The sequence below is a fragment of the Astatotilapia calliptera genome, chromosome 11, assembly GCF_964374335.1.
Source record: "Astatotilapia calliptera chromosome 11, fAstCal68.1, whole genome shotgun sequence".
Classification (NCBI taxonomy): domain Eukaryota; kingdom Metazoa; phylum Chordata; class Actinopteri; order Cichliformes; family Cichlidae; genus Astatotilapia; species Astatotilapia calliptera.
Genome location: NC_137432.1, coordinates 26,114,312 through 26,140,436, shown reverse-complemented (window position 1 = coordinate 26,140,436; position 26,125 = coordinate 26,114,312). Strand labels below are relative to the sequence as shown.

Sequence of the window (26,125 nt, the reverse complement as noted above, 5' to 3'; positions counted from 1 at the left end):
AAAAAGGAAGTCTCAAACTATCCGCTATCCTCACAGCGGGAATGGCAATCATTCCCTGAGACTACATAGGCAGACTAGCTGATGAGTTCCCAGAATGAGCCCAGATATCAAAGCAAAAGTGTAAAAAAAAGTTGCTATTTTATGCCTGCACATAAACCCCATAAAACATTAAAGTGGCGAGTGACCCACAAGAACAGTTGGCACAGCCATAAATAAAAACATGGCAGAAGAGAGTAAATGTGTTGCGGACACTAAAAAAAAGAAACGAATTTAATAAATATCAACTTTCTCGCTAACATTTAATTTCCAGTGTGGTATACACTTGTAACATTTACTTTGCATCCATACAAAGTTACCATGGTTAGTTGGAAGAGTTATTTATTAGCCGTAACCTTGACAACACCTCAGCCAAGGTAGTTATTTTCTTGGAATCATGTATTTAAAAAATTGTTTTTATAAAAATGACTGCATCTTATTTTAGCTTCTATTTGGTTTTCACATGCTGAGTTAAAAGCACATGAAGTCAAAGAACAGCTTGAGAATGGTTGTGTAATATATATAATTTCCTGGGAGCACATAAATGCAGGGTTCGCTAATCTGTTCGAGGTTTAAATGTCATTTTGAACATATAGCTCAATATATGGGAAACAAAGCCGAGATTTAGACTTATTTCCTAAACATTCCCTTTATAATCAAAACTTTGTGCTGAGCAGTGACCGTGACAGACAATGGTTAACGCCACAGGACATTTGGAGCTCTGCAGTTATTAAGTCAGCAAAGCTTTTTGACTTTTATGCACTCAACGATCCCGCCCTGTAACTTTACGTGGTGTGCTGCTCTGTGGCTCAGTTGCTGTGGTTCCTAAACATTTCCACTTTGCAACAGCTGATCCTGGAATATTTAGTGGGAAGAAATTTCCTAAATTGACTATTTGCAAAGGTAGCATCTTTACAATACCACATTTAGAACAATGCATTCTTTCACAAATGTTTGTAAAGGCAGAATACATGGTTAGGGCTTGATTTTATACACCTGTGGCAAAAAACCCCCCCACCTAAATTCAAAGATTAACAGGTTTAGCCCAATGCTTGTGTCCATATTGTGTAAGCAACACTGGGAATGCTATCCACTGAGAGGCTAAAAAATACCTACTGACAGATTTTTGTACTCTCTCTCTTAATCCCTGCTAAGCTCTTTTTTTATTGACAATGTTTTTGTGAATCCATCTAAAAATTATTCACAGACACATCAAAAATGCCTGACTAAACTGTGATTATTTTCCTTTACTGTGTATTAGCTTGTTGTATTAATTGATTCCAATGTGCGAGCTTACAGTATATGCTCATATTGTGCCTGTGTGTGAATGTGCATAAGCGTCTGCAGAGAGGGTTTGTGTGTGCATGCATGTGTAAAGGCCTGTGTGGGTTGAGTGTGTGCATGCACGCCTCAGTTGTAGCCGTAAGATGACGAGCTCTCTGATCCAGAGACCAAAAAATGCTTTGAGCAAACAAGCCTGTCAGAGTCTCCTGCCCATTGGTCAAGGACACACACATACACACACCCCTGCAACTCAAGCATGCACATATGTACACAACCCTTCTCAAGCACACACAGACATTTTGCCAGTAGCTTGTGGCAGGGTCGCTGACCGATTAGAATAGGAGCAGGGTTTCTATCTCTTCAGTGGTTGGATTCAGCAGTGCTTCCTTCTGTCTTTGCACACTCTCTATATCAATACAATTTTCATGAAGCAGCCTCTCTGCTGCGTTCTGTTTGCCTGTACTGCTGATCTGTATTAGTATTTGATGATTTGTTTTCATCATGGTCTGCACAGCACACAGCGCCAGCTGTTACTGGAGGGCACAGGTCCACTGTTTTTAATGAGACAGTCTTAGTGGCCCATTACTGGTCTCCAATGACATGTAAACTAATCAGCAAAATCCCTTACTGGCTCCTAATCGCATGAAAGTGCTGGTGTTTTATCACCCTATGTATCATTTGAGGTTTTTGTTTTTAAAGAGGCAGCTTTTGAGAAAATGCAATCTTATGTATTTATAACTCTATAACAGCACATTTCTGAAGTGTTTTAGAATTAAAGTACTGCAATATTGCTGCTCCTGGTTCTTCTCTCTATTTGTCACTATTACTGTTAATATTAAAGACTACCAATAAAACCTTCTTGTATCCCCAGTTTTCACTCTCTGTGGGGCATTATGTCCCAGTGGACAATAGTGTTTGCTGGAATGTGATTCTGCCACAGTGGTCATTCTCACACCACTCACTGGTGTCTGTAGTGTCGTACTGGGAGTCTTTTTGCAGCTCATATATGTCCACCTCCACGCGGGCTCGAGCTGGACCCTCCATCACGCTGTTGATGTTCTCCCTGGCCAGGGCCAGCGCCAGCCGCTCCCCACGCCCACACACAGACTGGTCATCCAGGATTGCAGCTAGAGAGGGAGAGATAGGTGAAGTAGAGGAGAGGATGGATGGATGGATGAAGATGGAGGGCAGTGGAGAGTGGGAGAGTGAGTAGTGAGGAGGTGAGGAGAAAGCTAAAAACATAACAAGGCGTAAAGCTGGAAGACGAGTTAACAATATTATCCATCCTCATGTAAATGTGGGAATGTGTAGTGGGTGGACAAGTGGGGCTGATAAAGGGATCACAGCCACCGACTGCCAAAGGAATGAGGTACTCGTCCTCGTTCAGATTAGTATGTGTGCCAGATGCAAACAACATCATAAATCAAACATTTTGGGAAATGTGCTTATTTGATTTGCTTCTGAGCGCTACATGAGAGGACACATATTATCATCATTTGGGTTTTTTCACTAAATATGATGTTGTTTTATTAACGATAAATCTAAGTGGCTCAAGGTGGTGCCTGGTTTGAGACTGGAGGGAGACACAAAGCCAGCCTCAGAGGGTCACAGGTTAGTGGACTCCTAATGCTGGTCCCAAGCCCATGTGGATCCATCTGCTGTGGGAAATAAGGAAGCAACCAAGTGTACCTTTACTAACTATGAACCTGGATCAAGGCCTCAGCACACATTTGTACATGGATGATAACATTACTTTACACATTTACCATATGCTGGCACACCTTTAGCCCCAGTAATAGACTGGGAACTTCTCTAGGCTGTATACCTCCTCTTGCATTATGGAAGTAGGTACTAAAGAAGATGGATGGATGATTGGATGGATCTCTCGTTATGTGTTTACACACCATTCTGCATTTAATCATTAGTATTATTAATCATTGGCTCCCTTCCATGGTGTGTTTTTTTTGTCCCTTCTCTCGTCCCTCAACTCTACACAGATGGCTGCCCTGCCTGTGCCTGGTTCTAGCGGATGTCTCTTCCTGTTAGGTTTTCCTTTCCACTGTTGCCAAGTGTTTGCTTAAAGGGGTGTTTTTTGATTGTCTTTTTTCCCCCCTGTATTATTGTGGGGTCTTTACATTACAATATTTAAAAAATGGCTTGAAGTGACTACTGTTGCGATTTGGCACTTCATGAATTGAACTGAATGGAAGTCAACTGAACTGAACCGGATGGATGGATACATGGATGCATAGATAGATGGAACACTCTTCAAGAAGTTTCCTTTTGCCATGATATTAATTTTGGGCACGGATGAGTTGTGGTGTGGTGCCGATTGACAGCATCCTTCGAATAGCTCAGAAATACTGAGAAAACAATAGAATTTGTGTAATTTCCACATATAGAGAACAACAATATAGAACAACAAAAAAGAAGAAGAAGAAGAAGAAGTAGTGTGTCTTTGATGAGAGTTGTTTGACCCCTTTATGTGGATATGGCAGGACAGGTGGCCACTCACCCATGCGGACAGAGGAGAGCAGAGGGGCCTGACTGAGGGAGCGTGGCGGCATGGTGACTAGCAGGAAGGAGAGGAAGTGTATTGACAGCAGCAGTGCTGGCAGAGCCGGCATCTTCTACTGCTCCTCATGGAGAATGGTCTGCTGGCTGCCTGTACCGCCACCTGCAGGAGCGGAGGAATACACGACATGTTACTTCACAAAAAAAAAAAATCACTGTCCTGGCTTTAAAGAGGTCTCTCTTCAAATTGTCATGATTTAGCTCATCTTCAATTTGCACTGTCAGATTCCCACGGAGTGGAAGCACCTGTAATTCGACAGCACATACAATAAAAAATCAGCTATGAAGATGTTCACTGTCACTTCACAAGGCAGCCCAGTCCTATGCATACAGCCTGTCTAATCATAAAATACAGTACACACAGCTCTATTCACGTCTCCTGTGGAAAGGCTGCCGTTTAGAAGTGACAGGATGCATCCTTGAAGGGATCTCCAGAGGCAGTTCAAAGAAAACATCACAGCTGACACGCAAGATGTCACGCAGTCAGTCATGCACATCCTTATTGTACATACACACATATATACACAAGCGCAAACAAATGCAAACACACAGATATGTCAATACGCTAGAAACACAGAGTTCATGACAAAGACAACTGCCTTGAACAGTGTATGTATATTCCTTACACCCCCACTACACAAGATACGCATTTACGTGTTTTTTTTGTAACCTAACCTCCATCACAACCTTCAAACAGACACACAAACACAAAGAAAGAAACGGAGCTCAGCTGAGCTCCAGTGGTGCTAAGCAGCTCTCTCCAGGAGTGACACATCCTTGCTCTGACTGACAACATGACAAGGCGGTGTGAAAGAATGGAGAGATGAAGGGAGGGATGAAGACAGAGGAAAGGGGAAGGAGTGCTGTGTGACAGCCAGGCTAGGGGGAGGGGGAGGGGGGTGTTGGTGAGGAGGTTATGGTGGTAGAGGGTGTTGACTTGGGATTGTTTCAAGCATCTCGTTCACTGGTCTGAGGTCTTGACAGACAGCAGGGACACTCAGGTTCAGGACCTTGAATTGACCCTTGCAGCTGAGAACAGGGGCTGATGGATTCATAGGGGCTGACCTGAGACCCTGACGAATGCATGCAGGGGTGAGCTGGTATTATTGGAGCATACACTGTGTCTGCATCAAAGACACAGATCACGAGGATTGTCTTTGTTGAATAAAAACGCCTCCACCCTCTGTCCTTTTTTTAATAGCCATATTCACTTTGAGATGTCCATGTTATCTTTGTTTTTTACCTCACTCACCTTTCCAACACTCGTTTGACTTTGATGTTTAAAGAACATCAAAAAAATCTGCAACCCTCTGCTTTGAATCTATCTTCACAGTCTTCTGAACCAGCCACACTTCCCCTTTCCTCTGCTTTTTCTTTGCTCTTTATGCAATAACCGACCTCCCATTCATCCTGCCTGACTTTACATGTCTCGCAATCGAAGGGTGGGCAAATGTGCGCGTCAACATGTTTGTAATACTAATAACATACACCATACCGTGCAGATGGCTGTGCCGCTCTCATTATGGTCGCTGTAGTTCAAAGTGAACAGAGGCAGAGCTTATGCGAGGCCATCTGTATGTGTGACACAACATAGAATAAGAGGCACAATATGGGAGCAATTTTCCATCTCATTGTTTTCCATAAATCATTCCTGTTCAACACAGTGTGTCACGGCAAAGATGGAAACTAGTAAGTAGTTCACCAACAGTTTAAAGTTCCTCCTTGTCATCATGTTTGTGTGCACGAATTCAAAGTTGAGCGCACAACGAGCTCAGCGTGGCACACTGCTGTAACGCAACTGTGTGTGGTGCTGCAAGTACTCCATTTTGCTGGCTTTTACTATTGTATTCTGTTTGCTTGCCGTACCAGTGGTTTCCTTCTCAATTTACTCTTCACCAAATTGTGTGTGTGCACGTGTGCGTGTCCCTGTGTTTATTCCAGTGCAAGTATGAGCGTGCGCTTTCCTCGTGTGCGTGATGGGGTATTGATCGAGGCCAGCCGAAGTGGCGGGCCCTCAGGTGCAGTCAATCAAAACAATGGGGAACCTATCATGGGAGCGCTGCATTTCACAGGAGCCATTTGATTGGCTATTACCAAGAAGCAGATTGCCCTGATGACGAATAAGATCCGAACTGAGGCTATGCCTTCATCAGTGATGGGGAGGAACTGGTGCTATTTCATTGTTATTGAGAGCTATTGACAGCATTGGACAGAGAAGATTATAGTTTCTGTACTCCAAGGAGAGGAATAGTGGGAGTGAGGAAGAAGATGGAAATCTGCGATAGAAGTAGAATAAGAGGAGAATAAGAGAAAAAAATCAAACCGAGGGAATAGGCTTGTGACGATGAGGGAATAAAAGAGCAAAATTGAATACAGAGAGAAGAGATTGGAAAGTGTCTCTGCAGGAGGAGACGCAGAGGAGTATAGAGACAGAAAGGCAGCGGTGAAAAAGTATATTTCCTCAAGGACTGTACTCAGGTATCAATCTGAAGTACTTCCAATTTTCTCAAGTATTTTTTAATCTAAGTTACTTCATACTTGCACTATATTTAAAGGGAAATGTGTGTTTTTCCTTTCACTACATGTGTTTGACATCAAATAGTTTGTTTTTAAGGAATATAATTATCAAACAAAATGTGTAACACACTGTAAAACAAATATGACTCATTGCTGTAGAATAAGCTCCCAACATTAAAGTGGGTATTTTTAATTATCTCACCTAACCGCACCATTAAAATTCTACTCACACTGTATGTCAAAAACTAGTCTCTAATGTGGTGCATATAATAAAATATATTCTATCATACATAAAAGGTCATTTTTGCATATGGTTACTATTTCCCAAAGACAAAAGAAGTAGAAAAAAACGACAAAGAGTCATATGTCTCATGTACCACTAATGCAGCCTCTTTTTGCTAGTTTTTTATACAGCAAAATGTTTATTTTTAGAATTATAGTTGTGTAAAAAAGACAGAAAGATAACAAGAAAAGATTTACTGGATGGTAATGCTAAACCACCAAGAAGATTCATGGATGTAATGAAGAAGGACATTCAGAGGGTTGATGTGACAGAAGAGCATGCTAGTGATAGGGTGAGATGAAGGCACCCTACTGTGGGGACCTCTAAAGGGAGTGACTGAAAGATAAAAAAGACGAAGAGGCCAGTCGTGAAAAATAAAAAATTTCATAGCTGCAGTTCTGTAGCAAACTAAGTACACTCTTATTGAGTCTACAGGAATTAGGATAGTAAGCAGCAGCCCTTTGTCACCGATCAAAGCATTCAGGTGAGTGTTAACACAGAGCCACAATCTTAAAGAGAGTGGACATCACAGAAAATTCACTCCAAGGTCATAATGTGCAATCTTCAGAGAAACAGCAAAAAAGCCCAAAAGCTACAGCTCAGACTCTACAGGCCTCAGTGAGCATGTTAACAGTTAGAGCTGACAGTACAATAAGACCAAGACTGAACAAGTGTGGTTGTTTGGAAGGGTTACCTGAGAAAGCTTCTTCTTTCTGAAAAGGACATGGCAGCACGGCACAGATTTGCAAAGTTGGATCTGAACAAACCACAAAATTTCTGGAACAATTGGACAGCCAAGACCAAAGTGGAAGATGTTTAACCGTAATCCACAGCACCACCACCGTCGGCAGAAACAAAACACAGCACCTTAACAAAAACACTTCATACCAATTAGCAGGCACAGTTGTGTAGGGCTGATGATTTTGGCTTGTTTTGCAGCCACGGGACCTCTGTACCTTACCGTCATTGATTCAACCACGAACTCCTCTGAATGCCAAAATGTTCTAAAGTCATATGAGCGACCGTAACAGCTAAAACTCAGCCGAATTTAAATCTTGGCTCACACAAACAGATACCGTCAAATCACACAGACCTGAATTAATGTAAAAATAGTTACAATGAATTCAAGCTATTGCTGCGATAAGTGATTCTAAGAGCTACAGAAGGATGTACTTAGATTTTCAAAGACCTGCACAGAGTCCAGTGAAAACTTACATGATTGTATATTAAATGTTAAAAATGCCAAAGGTTTTCTTACATTTCTTTTCCATATTAGAATTTTGGTTTTTTACTGACAATATATGAGTGATATTACAATAGTCAATAATCAGCAGTGAAACACTGTCACATTACCAACAAGTCTGATTACTGTCTGACATTATAAACAGCTTTATGTTTAATAATCCAGAGGAGAAAAACAGTGATCAAAACTAAGGTCACCAGTTCTAGTTACTGTGGATGTAGCTTATACAGCGCTATTTTATAGGTGTGCAGCAGTAACATTTATACAAACAATTCAATACATTTAAACTTATAAACACCTAATTCAAACACATAAATTCATGTTTTAAATCCCTCTTTTTGTTTCTATTGTTTCAAGTGCATTTTATGTTAGTAATGTTAGGTGCAACATACAATTGACTGCCGGGTGATAGAAATCCAGAGAAAACAGTATAAACCTGTATTTTAGCACTCATGGTTTTCTAGGAAATTCTGATTATCATTGCAACAATACATTTTACCTATGATGGTTTTTGCCGCAATAACTGTGGCATGAAATTCTGGGTCTGAGCACCTCTTCCATCACTGCAGGTGAACGAAAGAAAATAAGCGGCTGCAACGCAGCAGAATAGGATGAGGGGAATTTGGTGAGACACACAGTCAGAAAGAAATAGAGAGCAAATGTTGAGAGACTATTGCCGTGTTTAATTTGCGAGGGCTGTGTTTCTGGCGGCCGTACCAGCTCCACTGCTACAGTAGTACATGGATGAGTCCCTGTAGTAGTCGGGTGTCAGTCTGCAGGGAGCTGAAGCAGCAAGAGGGCCGAGCAGAGCCAGACTAGTCTGAGCTGTAGAGAAAACACTGCTTCAAGCTCCCCTAGCTCGCTTTCATTCTGCACCCTGCTGTAAGTCACCCCACATGCTGGCACCACTGACAAATACACAAAAGCTAAAATATATAAATATCCTGACTTTCTGTGTGCATGTGTGTGTTTGTGCATGTGTGCAGGACAGTGTATAAAAGAGAGAGAGAGGGGGAAAATGGAGAGTTTGAGTGGAGCACGTTCATTCCAGTTGGAGATTTAGTTGTTTGGTGCATGCATTCATCTTACTGTGTGTGTGTGTCTGTCTGAAAACATATGCATATTTGTGTGTGCTTCTTTTTGTTTGTGTGTAAATGCTGCAGACTTGGCAGCTCGCTTATAGTGTCTGCAGAGCCTATTATGAAAGAGAAAACCGTAAAATCAGAGATCTTAATTATCTAGAGAGAGCACGAGGGAGAAGGGGTGGGTGGGTTGTATGGCAGAGTAGGAGAGAGGGGAGGGACGGGTGGGGGGGTGTATGGAGAGAATCAGAAAACGAGGGAATGCTATCTCGCCTCGCACCCCCAGGCAGATGAAGAGAAGATGAACAGAGACTAAGGCAAAGAAAGCGGGATGAGCGATAGCAGGGGAGGAGTTGGGGGGAAAAATAGAGGAATGCAAAGAAAGAGAAAAAGAAATCAGACGGAGAAATACAGCTTGAGGGGGGGGAGAGGAGAAGGAGAAGGGTTTCAGCAGGGCTGGCGAATGATTTGTTTTTCCCCTTCTGCCTCTTTGTATGACACAAGAAAATCTGACAGTTATCATAATGGAAGGATGAATCATTCCTATAATTGAATTTGCAAGTGGAACGGCTTCAGTGACTGTGGATTTAAGGAGACTGTACCGCCAGCCATTATGGGACACAAGTGCTATTTTGCTCATTTTTCTCACAATTAACAGTCACTGCTGACTAGAGCCGGCCGGTTTGCAGACAGCTGGGCTAGCGTGCCTGAATGAGCGCGGTCAGGCCATTTCAGAGCATTCGTTAACCCCAGGACAGCAAAAATGAGCCGAGTGGTCGGTCTAGTTAATGTGTGTGTGTTTGTGTGCATGTGTGTGTGTGAGTAGTTTGTGTACAGTGCGGGTGGAAAAGTACTAGGGACCCTTCACTTTGGCCCTCTTGGCAGAATTATGTCTTGAGCTCTTTGTGTCGCATCTAATATCAAAGCAGAAGCACATGTTCTTGGTCGCATTGACTCAGCATTTTGGCTTTGGACCCCTTCACTTTACCTTGGATGCACCTCTCTAATCTCCCCATTTCTGACTTTCTCTTCTAGCTTAGCTTTGTCCTTCTCTCTCTTCCTCTTTTCAGAAATGCACTTTTCTTTCCAAGGATTTTAACATCATCGTTGCCATTCCTTTCAAACTTAGGCTGAAGATTTCAAGGTGAAGTTGAACATTTTGAGAAACCATGATTTATTCATGTGACGCTGCCTACCAGTGAGCCGTCTATCTGAAGTTTGATTTTTGAAAATGTTTACTTGACTGGAGAATGGTGGGTAAAAGGTTATATTAGTTTGGCCACACAGAATAACAAAGAGTGAGCCTTCCACTCATATTTTAAAACTACTCCAAATGCAAAGTAAACCTTACAAAGGCAGTGGGCACAATAACATGAACAGCTATAGTAAATCATTCAAATTTGAAATAGTGCAGAAATAAAAGTGACGGTGCTAAATATTTTTTTTATGCTAAGAGTTTCTCTCATTTGAGATCAACATTGCAAACTGCAATCTGAAAAAAATGTGTTAAATCAACCCTATCATTAGAGCTTCTGCAAAAACATCAACTTCTGCTAACATCTTTAAAACCCTTTTTTTACAAGGCAACTGAAACCCCACAGTCTGAGGCGAAGGATCGACCGGGCTTACAGGTTTTAAAAAGCAAACACTTATTTCGTCATTGCATTGATGAAATCTCTGAACTCCTGCAGCTTCCTGTAAGAAAGCCATTCATGATGCTGCAATTGAAAGGGCACGGTTCATCCTGCACCGTTAACACATGACTGTCCAAATTTGTGACAGGCAATTCTGTGCTGACAGTCTCTGAGAAAGGCAACTTCATTTTCTGCAGATCTTTAATCAATCTTGATAATCCCTTCTGAGAATAAATGCCAAACCACTGCAGGATCCAGCAAATCGAGTGTTGATTTTTCGCAATTTCCTTTGACTGTAAATGGATTTTGGGCTGTCGATCAGAAAAAACGAAAAAGTTGAAGATGTTACCCCAGCTTCTGTTAAATGTGAAGGCAACAAATAATCAAGCAGATTGGCAAAAAGAAAGCAAAACAAGCCCTCATCATCATCATCATCATCACTATTCCACTAGCAGGATTTACTGCATGGCTTTCTTGACTGCATCAGGTATTTCCACTATTGTGGCCAACGCAAGTCACTCAGATACTTCCATATATTTCGTATGTCTCCACCTTGTCCTCTTTCAGCAGTGCTGCAGACACTTTGAGCTCTCATTTTCACCTTCTCCTCTCTCTCTGCTTTCTCCCACATCCCTGTATCTCCTCTCCCTCAGCCTCGATCTGTTTTGTCTCATCTTCAGGAACACTCTATACCCCTGTCTCTTTACTGACCCCTCTCTTCTCGTTCCCCATCTTAGCTCTCAGCGGTCTCTTCAATCTCGACAGTGCACTTTCTCTGTTACAGCCTCTCCTTTCCCCCTCACCCATCTCCCCCCTCTCTCTCCCTCTCTGTTCATTGAACATGGATAAATTCTTCCCAGTGTTCTCCTTGACAAAGAGGCCCTCAGTCGGTGACACCGCCTGCTTGGGGAACCACCGTGCTCCTGTGACACTGTCACATCTGAGTATGTCACGCACAAACGTACACACAGGCACCCGAAAGCTGCACGCACATGCCCAAACTCTCAAACAAAACTCTGTCTGTGTGTGTGTGTGTGTGTTTGCTTGCTCACGCGTAAGTGCGTCATTTGATTTGTTTTTTCTTTGTCCGAGTTCCGATGCGCGTCTTCGTTTTATTTGTTTGCATGCGCCAGCAGCAAGTTTACATTTCAGCCCTCCTGCATGCATATGTACCACCTGCTGTTCAGATCAGAGCCAAGGCATGTGTGCACGCGTGAGTTTGTGTGTGTGTGACATTCAGTTCACTGCTTTCACCACAAACGATGCAAAAAGATGCGCGGCTCACTGTATCCAGCTGTCGGTGCAGTTCCCACTTGTTGCAACTGTGGCTTATGTAAGCACAGCACTTTAATCACAATTAGGGAGCTCTCCTTGAACTCACTCGCCCCCTGGCTTGTTTGGAGAGCTAAAATTTGCGTTCAGAGCAAAGCCTTGGAATGTATAAGAGTGATATTATTGCGCAGGGCACTGCGAAGAGAACAATGTCTGAGTAAGAATAGAGCGCTGTCAGTTTAAATCAGTGGAGGCTATTGGGTGGACGTCAGAGTGGATATAAAATCTTTTCGCTTTCATCATAAACTGATTTTACGTGTTTAGTTATAGGAATTTATGTAAGTGTGTCCCCATCATTGAGGTAGAAATGTCTTGAGCGTTGAATTTTTATTAACTGTTATAATTTTGTGCTATTTTTATAGTAGTTGCCTTTTCCACAACTGCTGCTCCTTACTGCACAGCCGGCCATCCACGGAGGAGGGATGTCTTTTTTGGATTGCTTCTCCTGAGGATTCTTTTCATTGTTCTTTTTGCTCATGTGCTAAAGGATTTTTTTTTCCCTCTATATGCGTGTGTGTGTGTGTCAGTAGTATTTTTTTCTTAGAGAGCTGTGCGAGCACCACAGTCAGCATGTAAACCCATTGAGATATTTGTATGTCATGACAGTTTAATACAAATAAAGCTGATTTAGCATAAGTTGAGCTGATGCAGTGTCGCGAAGATGTCGTATTAACACGGAGATGTTGATGCATGTAACATTATGTACAGCCAGCGAAAGTGTGTTGCATCACAAAAGCATATCAGAGTTATAAATGTTGTGTGTCTGACTGAGAGGATATTACTTTAAAATTACAACGTGCGGCGAACATGAAATAGAAATCGGAAATGGCCCGGCTACGTGCGGTGAGACAGACAAAGGTGGTGCGTTTGCCCATCGCACTGCCACAGCTCTGCGATGAACCGCTGAACCGACTCCACGCAGCTCTCCCACTTAGACACCCACGCACCGCGCTCACTCTCTCGCTAACTCATGCACAAACACACACAACACACAAGATTTACAAAAACACATCCAACACATTCACCTTCACGCACACACACACACACACATCCAACACAGGTTGAGGATAAAATGACTCAGATGGCATTCAGTCTCTGTCTCTCTCTCTCTCCGTTTCTCGCTCTCTCATTGTCAGGTTTTGCTACCGTGGCAACAGAGTCGAGGATGAGAGGAGGAGGAGGGGGGGAGTGCGAAGGAGAGGAAAAGAGAGAAGCGAGGAAAAGTGATGGAACAAGTAAATGAGAGATCGGGGAGTCAGAGACCACTGGTCGTGTGAAGCGGGGCTTTGCTTTGCTGCTGCAGTGTGTGTGTGTGGTTGTGTGTGTGCGCATGTGTGTGAGAGAGAGAGAGAGAGAGAGAGAGAGAGTGTGAGAGAGAGAAAGAGAGTAATTACGCTCTAGTAGTGAGAGGCAGAAACAGAAAGAATGTGTTTCTAGTACGTGACCAGGAACAAGAGTGCACATTCTGTTCGACTCAGGTGTGTGTAGTATATATATGACCGGGACTTGCTGCATGTCCACTCAGATGCTTGTGTAATTTTGTCTCACACAGCTAAATCTAAAATTGGTCGTGTGAGATCAGGACAAGCCGTCGTACTCTCATCGCCGACAGAAAGCAACCAGGAGGGGAGGAGAAAGCTAAAACAGAAAAAGAAGAGGGAAAAGTCAAAGGGGAAACCAAGTGCTGCAAAAGTGCTCTTGTGATTCAAGTTTACATGTGGGGCTTCTGGTTTGTGTTTTCGTCTGTACTAATTTGCTCTGCAGAAAGCAGCATGCTCAAATTTGGTTTGTTTTTCAGCTGCCCCGGGCAAGAGACAAATTCTCTCTGACTGCACTTCGCAGACTCGGTTCAGGATCTGAAAAGGATTCACTTGCATCTATGCAAAGTAACTATGCAAATACCCACATATGTAGGGCAAGCCAGTGTTCCCATTCAGGACAGGAATGATCGTGCTCTCTTACAAGGTCCAAGTATCGATGTGGAATGCCAGGGTTAAAATCCTGTAAGAAAGCAAACTCTTACATCATGCTTTTTCAGCCACCTCTTTCATTTAAAGCATTTTACAAAGAAATCTGTGAGAATTTTATTTCTTTGCCCAGGAAAAAAGAAGCATGTGCCTGGACTTGTAATAAATGAACAAGATTTGAATCATCTCAAAGTTAGATGAAGGGCATTTTTTTAATCACTGCTGGTATTATGAAAGACTTTCAAACAGCCTGTAAGGCAATGTAAAAACATCTTCGGTTTCCATGAAATGTCTTCCTGTGACATTTAACATTTTACAGCCTTTGACTTGATCGTTTAAACGATCACAGAAGGGGGAGACTTTAAATTTAGCAAGAGCGCAAGAACGGCAATTAATCAGAAACTTCCATTTGTCCTAGTACTTCCCAACCAGCTCCACATCCTTGTAGAATCAAAGCTTTTTTTGTTTCACCACATATTTACTTGTTTAGCTCATTATTTTAATATATTTAGAAGCAGGCACTGCGCTATGAATAAAAAATAATCAGATTTAACAAAGACAAATGCAGTAATTATCTGTCGTCTTATCTTCATGATTTTCTTTTCTGTCCGACATTGTTTTCGAGTTGCGTTGAGAGTTTGTGCCTGAGGATAAGTGAATGAAAAATACATTTTTTACTTTTGAAGCTGCTGCTAAAATAGCTGAGAACTTTGCATTAGCGCCAGATGGTGAATATAAGCCGTGAATAATGCCATGCGACTCGAGACATCGCCAATCTGTGTTGACTCAGCGACAATCTGAAGTCTGCGCCTTAAAAGATAATACTGACTGTGGCCTTAGTGTTACCAAAGTGGGAAAAATCTCGCTGTCGCCAAAACCTGAGTCTAAAAATACCACCTCTGAAATAAAGGCAAAAATGAAATGACTCAACTTTTTATCCCCAAATGTGCTTAGATAACTGAAAAAAAGCTGGTGGCTGTATTGGATTACATAATTGATCAAGTTCTTTATGAGCCATTTCATTTAAAAGAAAAAAAACTGCACCATCCATTTTAAAAAGGTCACAGAAGCGATTGGATAACACAATGAAGCCCTGAGGGACTTTTTTTCATCGTGTCTCCTGCTGGAAAACACATGGGTATGGATAGAGCTCCTGACCTTGGGTGATGTTATTCCTTCTCTCCCATGTTGTCTTTCTTTCTGCAGCCAGAACAGTGGAAATGCCAGGAAAATACTTTTTAATAATAATGTCCTTTGTCAGATTGTGGCATGGAAAATGCTACGTAGCTGGAGGAGGCAACACAAAAAATAATGACTTTTCAGTATTCAGTTTGCACCATAAATTATCCTTTTAATCAAGTGATTTTACCCTTTTTTTTGTTATTTTATTCTACAAGCCTAACAGCCCATAAATACATTAATATGTGTACTTACTGACCATAAAAACTGCTTTCATCTGACCATATTTTATTATGCTAATCCTGAGGCTGTGTATGTACTATGACTACTTGCTCCAGATTCTAATTGTTCAATATGAATTGAAACTTGGTATTATGTGAATTGCTCGGATTGATATTGCTGAGCTGGTTAATCATCTGCAATACATAATAATCGCATTGAATTAGGCATGTAATTACGTTTTCAAATTTGTGGTCTAACCGGGGGCTAATGGTCGATATTTATAAAAATTTGATTCTCCTAATAATAATCTTTTTGCCTGAATGTATTGTGAGTGTCCTGAACATGTTGTACGATTCTAACACCCATGACTGAGTCTAAAATTGGTCATCTCCATTCAAGACGAGACATCACACTATTAGGTCTGACAGGAACTGACTGGGGAGGGGGAGAGGGGGGGAGAGGGGGGAGGCGGCGAGATTCAGCAAAATACTGAAATATGGAGTGACTGGACACTTTCAAAACATTGGTGTGCATCCGTTTTGCATAAACAGCTCTTTATTTGTGTATCCATCTGTGCTAAATGCATTACCGACTGCAGCATTCTGCACTTTGTTTTCAGATGCCCCAAGCAGGAGGCATTTTCAGTACCTCTCAGACCCAGCTGGGAAACAAAAAAGGACGCCACACTCAGAGCAAAAGTGAAGATATTTTGAGGATTCATCCACTTGTGTTGTGTGCTACGGTGCGTTGGAAACAGCTTTTTAGGCATCAGGTTTCAGCAGTGTTACATAATAAATGTGCAAAGTATTTGAGGCAATGCAAGGTTTTTAGTTAAACAAATATAATATGTTCTATATATTAATTATATGATGAAATAAATATTAGCAGTAGGAAAAAGTAATTTCCACCAAGGCTAAAAATGCCTCCACAGCATGCACAAATTGAGTCTCTAGATCTGCAAGGAAACAGTACGTAAAGCTGAATTAGCTTGTGATGTTTTCTTGAGAGCATCAGGGCCATGGTTCCCAGTTTTTCTTCTTCTTAATGTAATTTGCAAAGATAGGATGCAAAATGTCTCATTCTGTTTCCTATTTTATCTTGTAATATTCTCTGAACCAGCAACTCCCACCTGACCCTGTCCACAGGGAGGTACACCAGAGCTAAGACAGACCAATCACACTTGTATTCACAACTACAACTAATTTACAGTCACCATTTAAACTAACAGGGATTTCTTTGGACTATCGGGGTAAGCCAGAGCACTCAAAAAGAACCCACATAGACATGCAAACTCCAGAAAGACTCATAGAAAGGCCCCAGCCAGCTGGTGGATACGGACCATAGACCTTCTTGCTATGAGGCAACATTGCAACCAACAGTAATAAAGAAGTAAGTGAATAATCGTTCTAAAAGTCCTGGTTGCTAATAGACAACCAGGACTTCACGTCTAAATTTTCACTAGATTGCAGATTGCATTCAACTGTTCTGTTTTCTTATCCTTAATTCAAGAGTTCAATCCTATATACTGGTGACTGCTATAGGACAAACAACTCTGGCTGCCATTTGTTTTATTGTCTTAAGTGTCATTTTAGGACACTTAAGACTAACATCAGCTGGCATAATGTTAGCTTATAACCAGGCGTTGCTGTTGTTCAGCAACAACTGAGGGGAGGGTCATGTCTAATCTGTTGTCAATAAGTAACAACATTGGAAATTAGTGTGCATAAATAGTGTTTACCCATATGGAAAAGAAATAGTAAAACCATATATGATTTACTCATGAAAGTGGCCACTTTCTCATTACTTTCATATATTTTTTTAGTAAGTATCCAAAACATACAAGTTTCATTATATAATTTTTCAAGGGATCTTATATGTGTTTTCACTCTCGTATGCTTTTCATACAAGACAGATACAAACTTATATATTTATATATATATCTTTTCCATATGGGTATGCTCATTTTCATGTGTTAGAGCCCTGATGCCAAGTCAGGAGAGGCTTGAGGTGAGGTGGAAGAGGATGACATTTTAATACGATGTCAGTAGCGTTGTCTCTTTCCTTCGTGTTTTCACCTCATTGGTAATGGCGGCCCCTTTTCTGAAAATAAAATATACAGGGAGTGCAGAATTATTAGGCAAATGAGTATTTTGTCCACATCATCCTCTTCATGCATGTTGTCTTACTCCAAGCTGTATAGGCTCGAAAGCCTACTACCAATTAAGCATATTAGGTGATGTGCATCTCTGTAATGAGAAGGGGTGTGGTCTAATGACATCAACACCCTATATCTGGTGTGCATAATTATTAGGCAACGTCCTTTCCTTTGGCAAAATGGGTCAAAAGAAGGACTTGACAGGCTCAGAAAAGTCAAAAATAGTGAGATATCTTGCAGAGGGATGCAGCAGTCTCAAAATTGCAAAGCTTCTGAAGCGTGATCATCGAACAATCAAGCGTTTCATTCAAAATAGTCAACAGGGTCGCAAGAAGCGTGTGGAAAAACCAAGGTGCAAAATAACTGCCCATGAACTGAGAAAAGTCAAGCGTGCAGCTGCCAACATGCCACTTGCCACCAGTTTGGCCATATTTCAGAGCTGCAACATCACTGGAGTGCCCAAAAGCACAAGGTGTGCAATACTCAGAGACATGGCCAAGGTAAGAAAGGCTGAAAGACGACCACCACTGAACAAGACACACAAGCTGAAACGTCAAGACTGGGCCAAGAAATATCTCAAGACTGGTTTTTCTAAGGTTTTATGGACTGATGAAATGAGAGTGAGTCTTGATGGGCCAGATGGATGGGCCCGTGGCTGGATTGGTAAAGGGCAGAGAGCTCCAGTCCGACTCAGATGCCAGCAAGCTGGAGGTGAAGTACTGGTTTGGGCTGGTATCATCAAAGATGAGCTTGTGGGGCCTTTTCGGGTTGAGGATGGAGTCAAGCTCAACTCCCAGTCCTACTGCCAGTTTCTGGAAGACACCTTCTTCAAGCAGTGGTACAGGAAGAAGTCTGCATCCTTCAAGAAAAACATGATTTTCATGCAGGACAATGCTCCATCACACGCGTCCAAGTACTCCACAGCGTGGCTGGCAAGAAAGGGTATAAAAGAAGAAAAACTAATGACATGGCCTCCTTGTTCACCTGATCTGAACCCCATTGAGAACCTGTGGTCCATCATCAAATGTGAGATTTACAAGGAGGGAAAACAGTACACCTCTCTGAACAGTGTCTGGGAGGCTGTGGTTGCTGCTGCACGCAATGTTGATGGTGAACAGATCAAAACACTGACAGAATCCATGGATGGCAGGCTTTTGAGTGTCCTTGCAAAGAAAGGTGGCTATATTGCTCGCTGATTTGTTTTTGTTTTGTTTTTGAATGTCAGAAATGTATATTTGTGAATGTGGAGATGTTATATTGGTTTCACTGGTAAAAATAAATAATTGAAATGGGTATATATTGGTTTTTTGTTAAGTTGCCTAATAATTATGCACAGTAATAGTCACCTGCACACACAGATATCCCCCTAAAATAGCTAAAACTAAAAACAAACTAAAAACTACTTCCAAAAACATTCAGCTTTGATATTAATGAGTTTTTTGGGTTCATTGAGAACATGGTTGTTGTTCAATAATAAAATTATTCCTCAAAAATACAACTTGCCTAATAATTCTGCACTCCCTGTAGGTATGATCATTCATATCTTAGGTCTGAAGATGCAGGCATGAATTTTAATGTCCCTCCACAGCACACTAACACCTTTGAGTTCTCTTATCTCTGGACGTCTGCTGCAGCTTTGGTGTACTATGTATATGGCTGGTCTCTAGCCACACACGTAAAACACGATTAGGCGAGATGTCGATATCCATCTCAGCCACTGTATTCAAGGTGGCGCCGCAATATGGCAACGTGGCAGCTTTCACAATTTCACAATCCCCAATTATGGAGATTTTTTTATGGATTAATGGATTCATTCTAAGTTGATAGAATGCATCAATTTGTTGGTAGATGTCATTGCACGCTAGTCCATGTCTGTTTATGAATACATTATTCTTTTATTCTCTCAAATAACATCACAAAACAAACGACTGTACCTTTAAGTAATCCTGTCAACAAACAGACAAACAGCACCAATCACATAACCTCTTCACCGGAAAAAGTGAAGTCTATGATCAACAGCAGAAAAAAAAAATTTCTATTTAGAAATCAAAAACATAACACTGCTGTAAAAAGGCTTTTTTTATTTATGTGCCTCGTGGTCAGATAGAATGCCAGATGAATCTGTTATCGATGTTTTTGGCTGCTGAGAATGTGTTTTGGAGAAGCAAACTGCTAACTTCAATGCATATTTCATCTAAACATGGGTATAATGGGATTCTAATCAAGGTCAGATGGAAAGCACAAGAGGCCAGAGGTCTGACGCAGAACAACAGCTCACATGATCAAAAACATTATATCTTACAAATGATGAATAATTTCTCAATATTTGGACATGGGTTCTGTCTTTAAGTTAATATTTAATGTGCCTCACCAGCGGGACGAATTTGCTCTTCAAACCATCTCCACAGCAGAGTGGCTGCCTCTGAATCCAGCCAGAGAATACACAAAGAAAAGAAAGCGCCTCTGTGCTTATCTGCAGCAGAAATGCAGGTCACATTCAGACTGTGTGTTTGTGCAAGTGTCTCCATGACCAGAGTGTAACCTTCACAAGGTTAATTAAGTGATTCATTTTGTCATTCAGTGGTCAAACAGCGCTGCACTACATTCTGCTCAGCTTTCTCATGCTAAATTGTTGGTTATCCCTCTATGCTAATAGATCATAGCATATGCTAAAAGCAATGTCGGTTAGGATATTTATGCAAGAGCACCATATTTAATGCGGGATTAGCATTTGTTTGCTCCATTGTTCAGTAAATCAGTACCAGGCACTGGTGAGTGGATGCATAATACATTAAGTTAGCCCATGGTACATTAGCCTTAGAAGTTCCACAGCTTACTACAGAATTATGAACGTCCACATTCATTGTTTATAAGGTTTACAACTGGCAACTCAAATTAGAATCACTCATTCATGTTACTTGATCTAGGTCAGGTTAAACTTAATTATGCATGAGAAATGTGTTTACTCAATTGCTTATTTATCTGAATTACTACTCGTGGTGTACTATCACCGCTGTCACGCCTAACAGCTGTATCTTCCCACGTTTGAATACAAATTAAATGACATGAATTAAAAGCATGAGGTATGAGGATGAAAGTGATGTAATATGTGCTCTAACGCACAGTCCCACAATATAATTTAATTGACAGTATTTATGCATCGTACGTGCTCCACGCTATGCCAGCGGCAATTATGATAACACGTACATGCGGTTTGTTAGTAATGATGCATGCATTTTGCTAGTATGTAAAGAAATCATATAATTACGCTGCTTGCATGCAGGGCTCATAGCACAGTTAGAGTTATGCATGTGCAGTATTCGTGTCTGTGCAGAACACAAATGTCACAGTCTCTCTCTCTATTAGATCAGCACCATATATCAAAAGCTTTTCTACTGTCAAAGCAGCTGCTGCTGCATTAGGCTCTGCAATCATCATGGCCATGTCCAAAAACTGCCAGAGAGAAAATAAACCCACTCTCTGTTTCCATAATAATCCATAAAAGAGTGGACACAAAACACCACCGAACACTGTTATAGGCGATGGAAAAGAGATACTTTTAATTGAATTGCCCATATTAGCATTTTAACTGCATTGTACGTCTTACACTTTGTTGCTGTCCATGCTGCAGTGGTGATTATAGCGGAGCATGGCTCAGAATCTGGCAAAAACAAACTGCACTGTGCTTTTGAAAGCGGCACTTTTGATATCCTGCATGTCTGAGATAAATGTAAAACAATATAAAATGACACCAGGGAAGACGGGTTGCTGCAGTTCCTGAATTTACTCGTCTGTTTTATTGCCAGTGTGTTCACGTTGGCACGTCTGGTCAAAAACAAATTCCCCCCGAAGAAGAAGAACTAGGGTGTGATTTGAAAGTTGCCCTACATTTGGCTCACTTGCTTTCAAATGCAGCCTGTCAAGCCACACCGTGTGCTGCGGCACTGCTCAGTCCACCTGCCTGCCCGATGGCCATTCGCTTGGTCAGGTGAGTTATTGCCAAGACTGCTGTTTAAACACCCCCTCTAAACTACACACACACACACACACACACACACACACACACACACACACACACACACTAAGTTGTCCATTAGTGTGACTGTCAGCCAAGCGTGCAATCAATATACTCCCCCTCTGACAGCGTGCACATATGTGATGGAAGGCAAAAAAGGAGGGGAAGAGGAGGACGGGAAGGGTAGAGAGGAGATGTTGGAAGGTGACTAGGGAGAAACGGGGCAGAAAGGGTGGGTAGTGGGAGGGGCGTTAGCAGTGGGGTGTGCGTGGGGCTCAGGGGCAGCGGTTGAGGGAACGGGAGGAAAAGAGAGATGACAAGAAAAATGTCCTGAGCCCGGAGACACACAACACAGAGCAGCAAAACATAACAAAACACAGAGATAGAGAGAGTGTGGGAGTAGGAGATGGAGGACAGAGATGAGGAGTGGCAGAGCAGAGGAGAGATGGAAAATAGAGGGAAAAAAAGACAAAATTAGTGTGTGTATGAGAGAGAGAGAGAGAGAAAAATGTAGAGGGTTTGTGGGTGGATAAGGAGAATGCTATATATAATGGCAGAGGTTCAGGAATAGATCAGAATGATTGTGTTTTGTGATTACCTAACACTGCAAACAGCAGCAGCCACCAGCTGACATCAAAGACCACACACACACACACACAAATAACCTAAATATGCACACACACAGTCAGTGACACACATACACACGGGAAAAGTAACACTGGCACACACAAGCCTCCAAACCTCATCTTCATGCTAAACTGAACTAACTCTCCACTAAAGGGCTTCTGTCGTCTGGTCTGGATTGATAACACTACGCGCTCACAAACACAAACACTCGGGCACAAACACATTCCCACCGTACTACGAGCACATCTCATATACATAAAAAGATTCATAATCGCATATAAACACACAGACATGGCTGCATTGTAAACACCCCATCCAAGTAGCCATGCTACTCTCCTGCCACACATGCAGAAATAAGAAAGAAGAAAAAAGGCTTGGAGGAATACTTGTGGGATATTTTCACAAAGTGTGCTAGTTTTGTTTAGTTGACAGCAATCAGCTGCAATATTAAACCCACTGACAGGTGGAGATAACAGTGTCGCTCTTCTTGAGACAATCTACTGTTCCCTTAGGAAGCTTCGGGTCTTTGAATGTATGCAGACGTTACTCAGACTCATAGGACTACACCTTATTGCGCATGTCAGTGACTATGGCGCTCCCCAATGGCAGCAGCCTCAAAAAGTCAAAGATATCAGTCCCATTTCCAAAATTTCAAGATCATAATTCAACTGAGCATCAAAATCCACCAACAGTGGCATCCCACCTAGGGTTAAGGGCAGAGGTAGCCTACCCTCAAACCAATGTCCTTGGAGTACTCACATGTAAGAGTGTTCCAGCCACTTGCTCTCTCCACTCGCCCAGCCACTTGTTATTTGATTCGTTCGCTTCGGCCTGGTTATTTTTGATTTTACAGACCGCCACACACCAAACATCCAAACACTCTGACTGACACTCTGTGACTTACACACCTCATGAAGTCAATTATGTTTTTTTCCTTCATTTGGTAAATTAGAAAGATTTAGTTAAAGCTGTGTCTCTTCCATTATTTACCATGCCCCATGAGTCATAACATGTTTCATTAACATTCACCTGTTTTTAAAGAATTAATTTGGATAAAACACAAAAATGAAAACATTTTCCTCTGGGGATACCTTGGGTCTTTCATTTCGCAGGGACTATTTTGACTCGTACCACTACAACTTGTTGAAGACCACCTACATGTCCCCAATGGCAGCAGTCTCAAAGAGCCCAGTACGTCGGCTTCGCTTCCAAACTTTCAAGATCAGAATTCAACTGAGCATCTGCTGGATACACCAGAACAAGCCTGAGCCAAAGGACCCAAAGGACAGATGCTCTCTCCAAAGATAATTAACCTCCTAAAATCCACCAACACACTGGCAGACCATCCAGGGCTCAAGGTAGAGGTAGTCTACCCCTAACCCAGTCTCCTTGGAGCACTTAAGAGGTGGATGTTTCACCTCGCTCTATCCATTCACCCAGCGCCTTGTTATTTTTCTGGGTAGCTTTAGCCTGATTAACACCACACACCTAACATTCAAACACCATCTACTGACACACCAATAACACTGTAAATAACACACATCATGAAGTCAGTGATGCTGTTTCCTCCCTTATGTTAAGAAATGTAAAAGTTTTCTGTTTACTCTGCCTCATGAGCCAGGCTTTAACAGGTTTGACTAACATTCATCTGTTTTTTAAATTTATTTGCATAAAAAACTGAAATTTAACGGCTTTGTACTGAAATGTAACATCTGCGAATTTAGTAATCTGTATATTCGGCACATGGCTAAAATAAAAAACAATCCTTACCCTACACGGGATGCTGGTTGCTTGGTGGATATTAAGACTTAAAGTTAGTCTGCTAATGTAGTCCAGACCTAAGAAAAAGTTGATAAGCTACAACTGCCTCATTTTTTTGTGATTTTCAAGTTGTGTGGAAAGGTATTTTTAGTGTAAGTGTGGAGGAAACAGAACAAAATGTGTTTCTCAAACATGCAGGACTCTATGATCAAATCAGTTCAAAGCAGAGTTATGATTGTGTTAAGGTGCTGTGTTTGTGTATGTTTGAGTAGGTGTTTGCCTCCTCTAAGGGGTATACAAGGAATGCAAACATGCCAGAGTGCAGTCCTCCAAGGATCCAGCAGCACGTAACTCGATGTAGATGACGCTATGCGTAGGTCGAATACTGACTGGTCGAAAAGTGGGTTGGAGCGGGAAAAGGAGCAACAGTGGAGTTCCACACGAGCAGCAGAACCACGAAAAGATACCGAACATCAAGATTAGCCCACAGACCGCTTGTTTGTGTCACTGGCCCCTGATGACATTAAACTGCTACAACACGTAGGCGAGGTCTGCGAAGCTGATCAAAGGCTGTGTGTTGGACCTCCGTACATCCAGATTTCACCCATTGATCAGGTGGAGCATTTAGTGAAGAGGAAGTGAAAATGGTACAAAAGAGAAGAGACGAGCACACGTATTCAAACTGGTAAATACGCTGTACTGAAAATCATGAATAAAGTGATATTGCAAAGTTGAAATTGGGTTTTACAATTATAAGAACAGAAGAAAGGTAAAACTCAATCATTCTAAAATGTGACTGGCATACTCCTGAAAACAAATTGAGGGAAATACTACACTCCAGAGCCAAGCAATATGCACATGAGTGAATATGTGTCTGGATCTCCATCAGCTTCAGGAAAACCTGCTCCCAGTTGGCCCACTCCTCTGCTAGCTACTGCCTTTGACTCCTGTGACTGGGGAAATTAAACAGTTCTGCATATGTATGTGTGTGTGTGGTCGTGTGCTTGCTTACACGCACGGGACACTAAATTATATGCGGGTGTTTGTGCGTGTGTACAGTGTGTTTTTAAAGATTCTGCACAGCAAAGCCTGATGTGTTTCCTTCCCGTCTGAGGCACTAAAAGGAAAAGCTGACAGCTCAAAGGGAATACCACAGCCAGGGCATATGATGAGCCTTTATCCTCTCTACTTACTGGAAAATTACTAACAAAAGCAAAAATCTCTTTGTGTCTCCTTACCAAGCTGTGAGGTCCAAGAATATCCTGAGTGGAGAGACAGGTATGGAGGTGCTCCAGTTTCATGCCTGTATAGAGCAGGAGGTGAGCTGCACACAGCCAAGGTGATCCCTGCCAGCCATTTTGCCCTGCATTTAGTATTCATTTTCCAGGCGATCAAACCCACTGCCAGGAGGTGGAGTGTGTGTGTGTGTGTGTGTGTGTGTGTGTGTGTGCTAACGTGCCCACACAAATCGGGAGTGTGTGAAAGTGCGCATGCATTAACAAACACATGGATGTGGGTGTGTGCAGATGTAGGCTTAACACCCTCAAAAACTCATCCATCACCAAAGTGTCCGTGCTTACGTGTGAGAATGTGTGCACGTTAATGAATCTGCAAACACGTGTGCCTCACGCAGCGGGGCTGATTAGGAACACAGGGATAGAGCCAGAACAGGCCAGGGGCCAGCAGACCCAGCTCTCTGTGCACAGCCGGCGGAGTAAACCTGGATGCCACTGCTTCCTGCTGGGAAAGGATAAGAGAGAAAAGGGGGAACACAGGAAGCAATGAAAAGGGAAAGAACAAAGGAAGCAGTAAAGAGGGGTGAAGCGGGGAGAAGGTGGATGAGCGGAAGAAGCTGGTTTGGGGAGAAAAGACAAACCAGAGCAGTAACAGGATGAGTCGGAGAGAGGAGGGGGAAAGGAGTGATAAGAGGGAGAAGAAAGAGAAAGGGGGACGAAGAGGGTTGTGTTCTGGCGGTGGAAAATAAGACGGAGAGGAAAAGAGAAGAAAATGGGATCTGCAACGATAAGGAAGGAACTGAGCAGCAGTGCCCTGGCACAATGCGGTGGAGGCAGGCAAGATGGCTGCAGGGGACAGAGCACCCGGCCAAATATGGTCATCAGGACCCTGCTCTGTCCTACTTTCTCTAATGGGCTAAACCAGTGCCTGGATGATGAAGGAAGAACCATATATGGTCAGTGTACAGCGGCATTGGCT

The 26,125-nt window shown here is 42.2% G+C and overlaps 1 protein-coding gene across 3 annotated transcripts in view; it reads right to left on the bottom strand.

The window, feature by feature from the left end:
- The window catches only part of grik5 (glutamate receptor, ionotropic, kainate 5), a 99,337-nt gene that overhangs the window by 39,822 nt on the left and 33,390 nt on the right, over nt 1-26,125 (bottom strand). For 2 of the 3 annotated variants that reach the window (XM_026185907.2, XM_026185908.2), the window contains exons 4-5: nt 3,836-3,997; nt 2,283-2,447 (exon numbers count right to left, since the gene is read on the bottom strand). In XM_026185907.2, the coding sequence (XP_026041692.1) occupies nt 2,283-2,447; nt 3,836-3,947 (277 nt within the window). In that variant the 5' untranslated portion in view covers nt 3,948-3,997. Of the gene's footprint in view, nt 1-2,282; nt 2,448-3,835; nt 4,588-26,125 lie in introns of those variants that run through there. The other variant, XM_080308016.1, reaches the window with a different exon arrangement.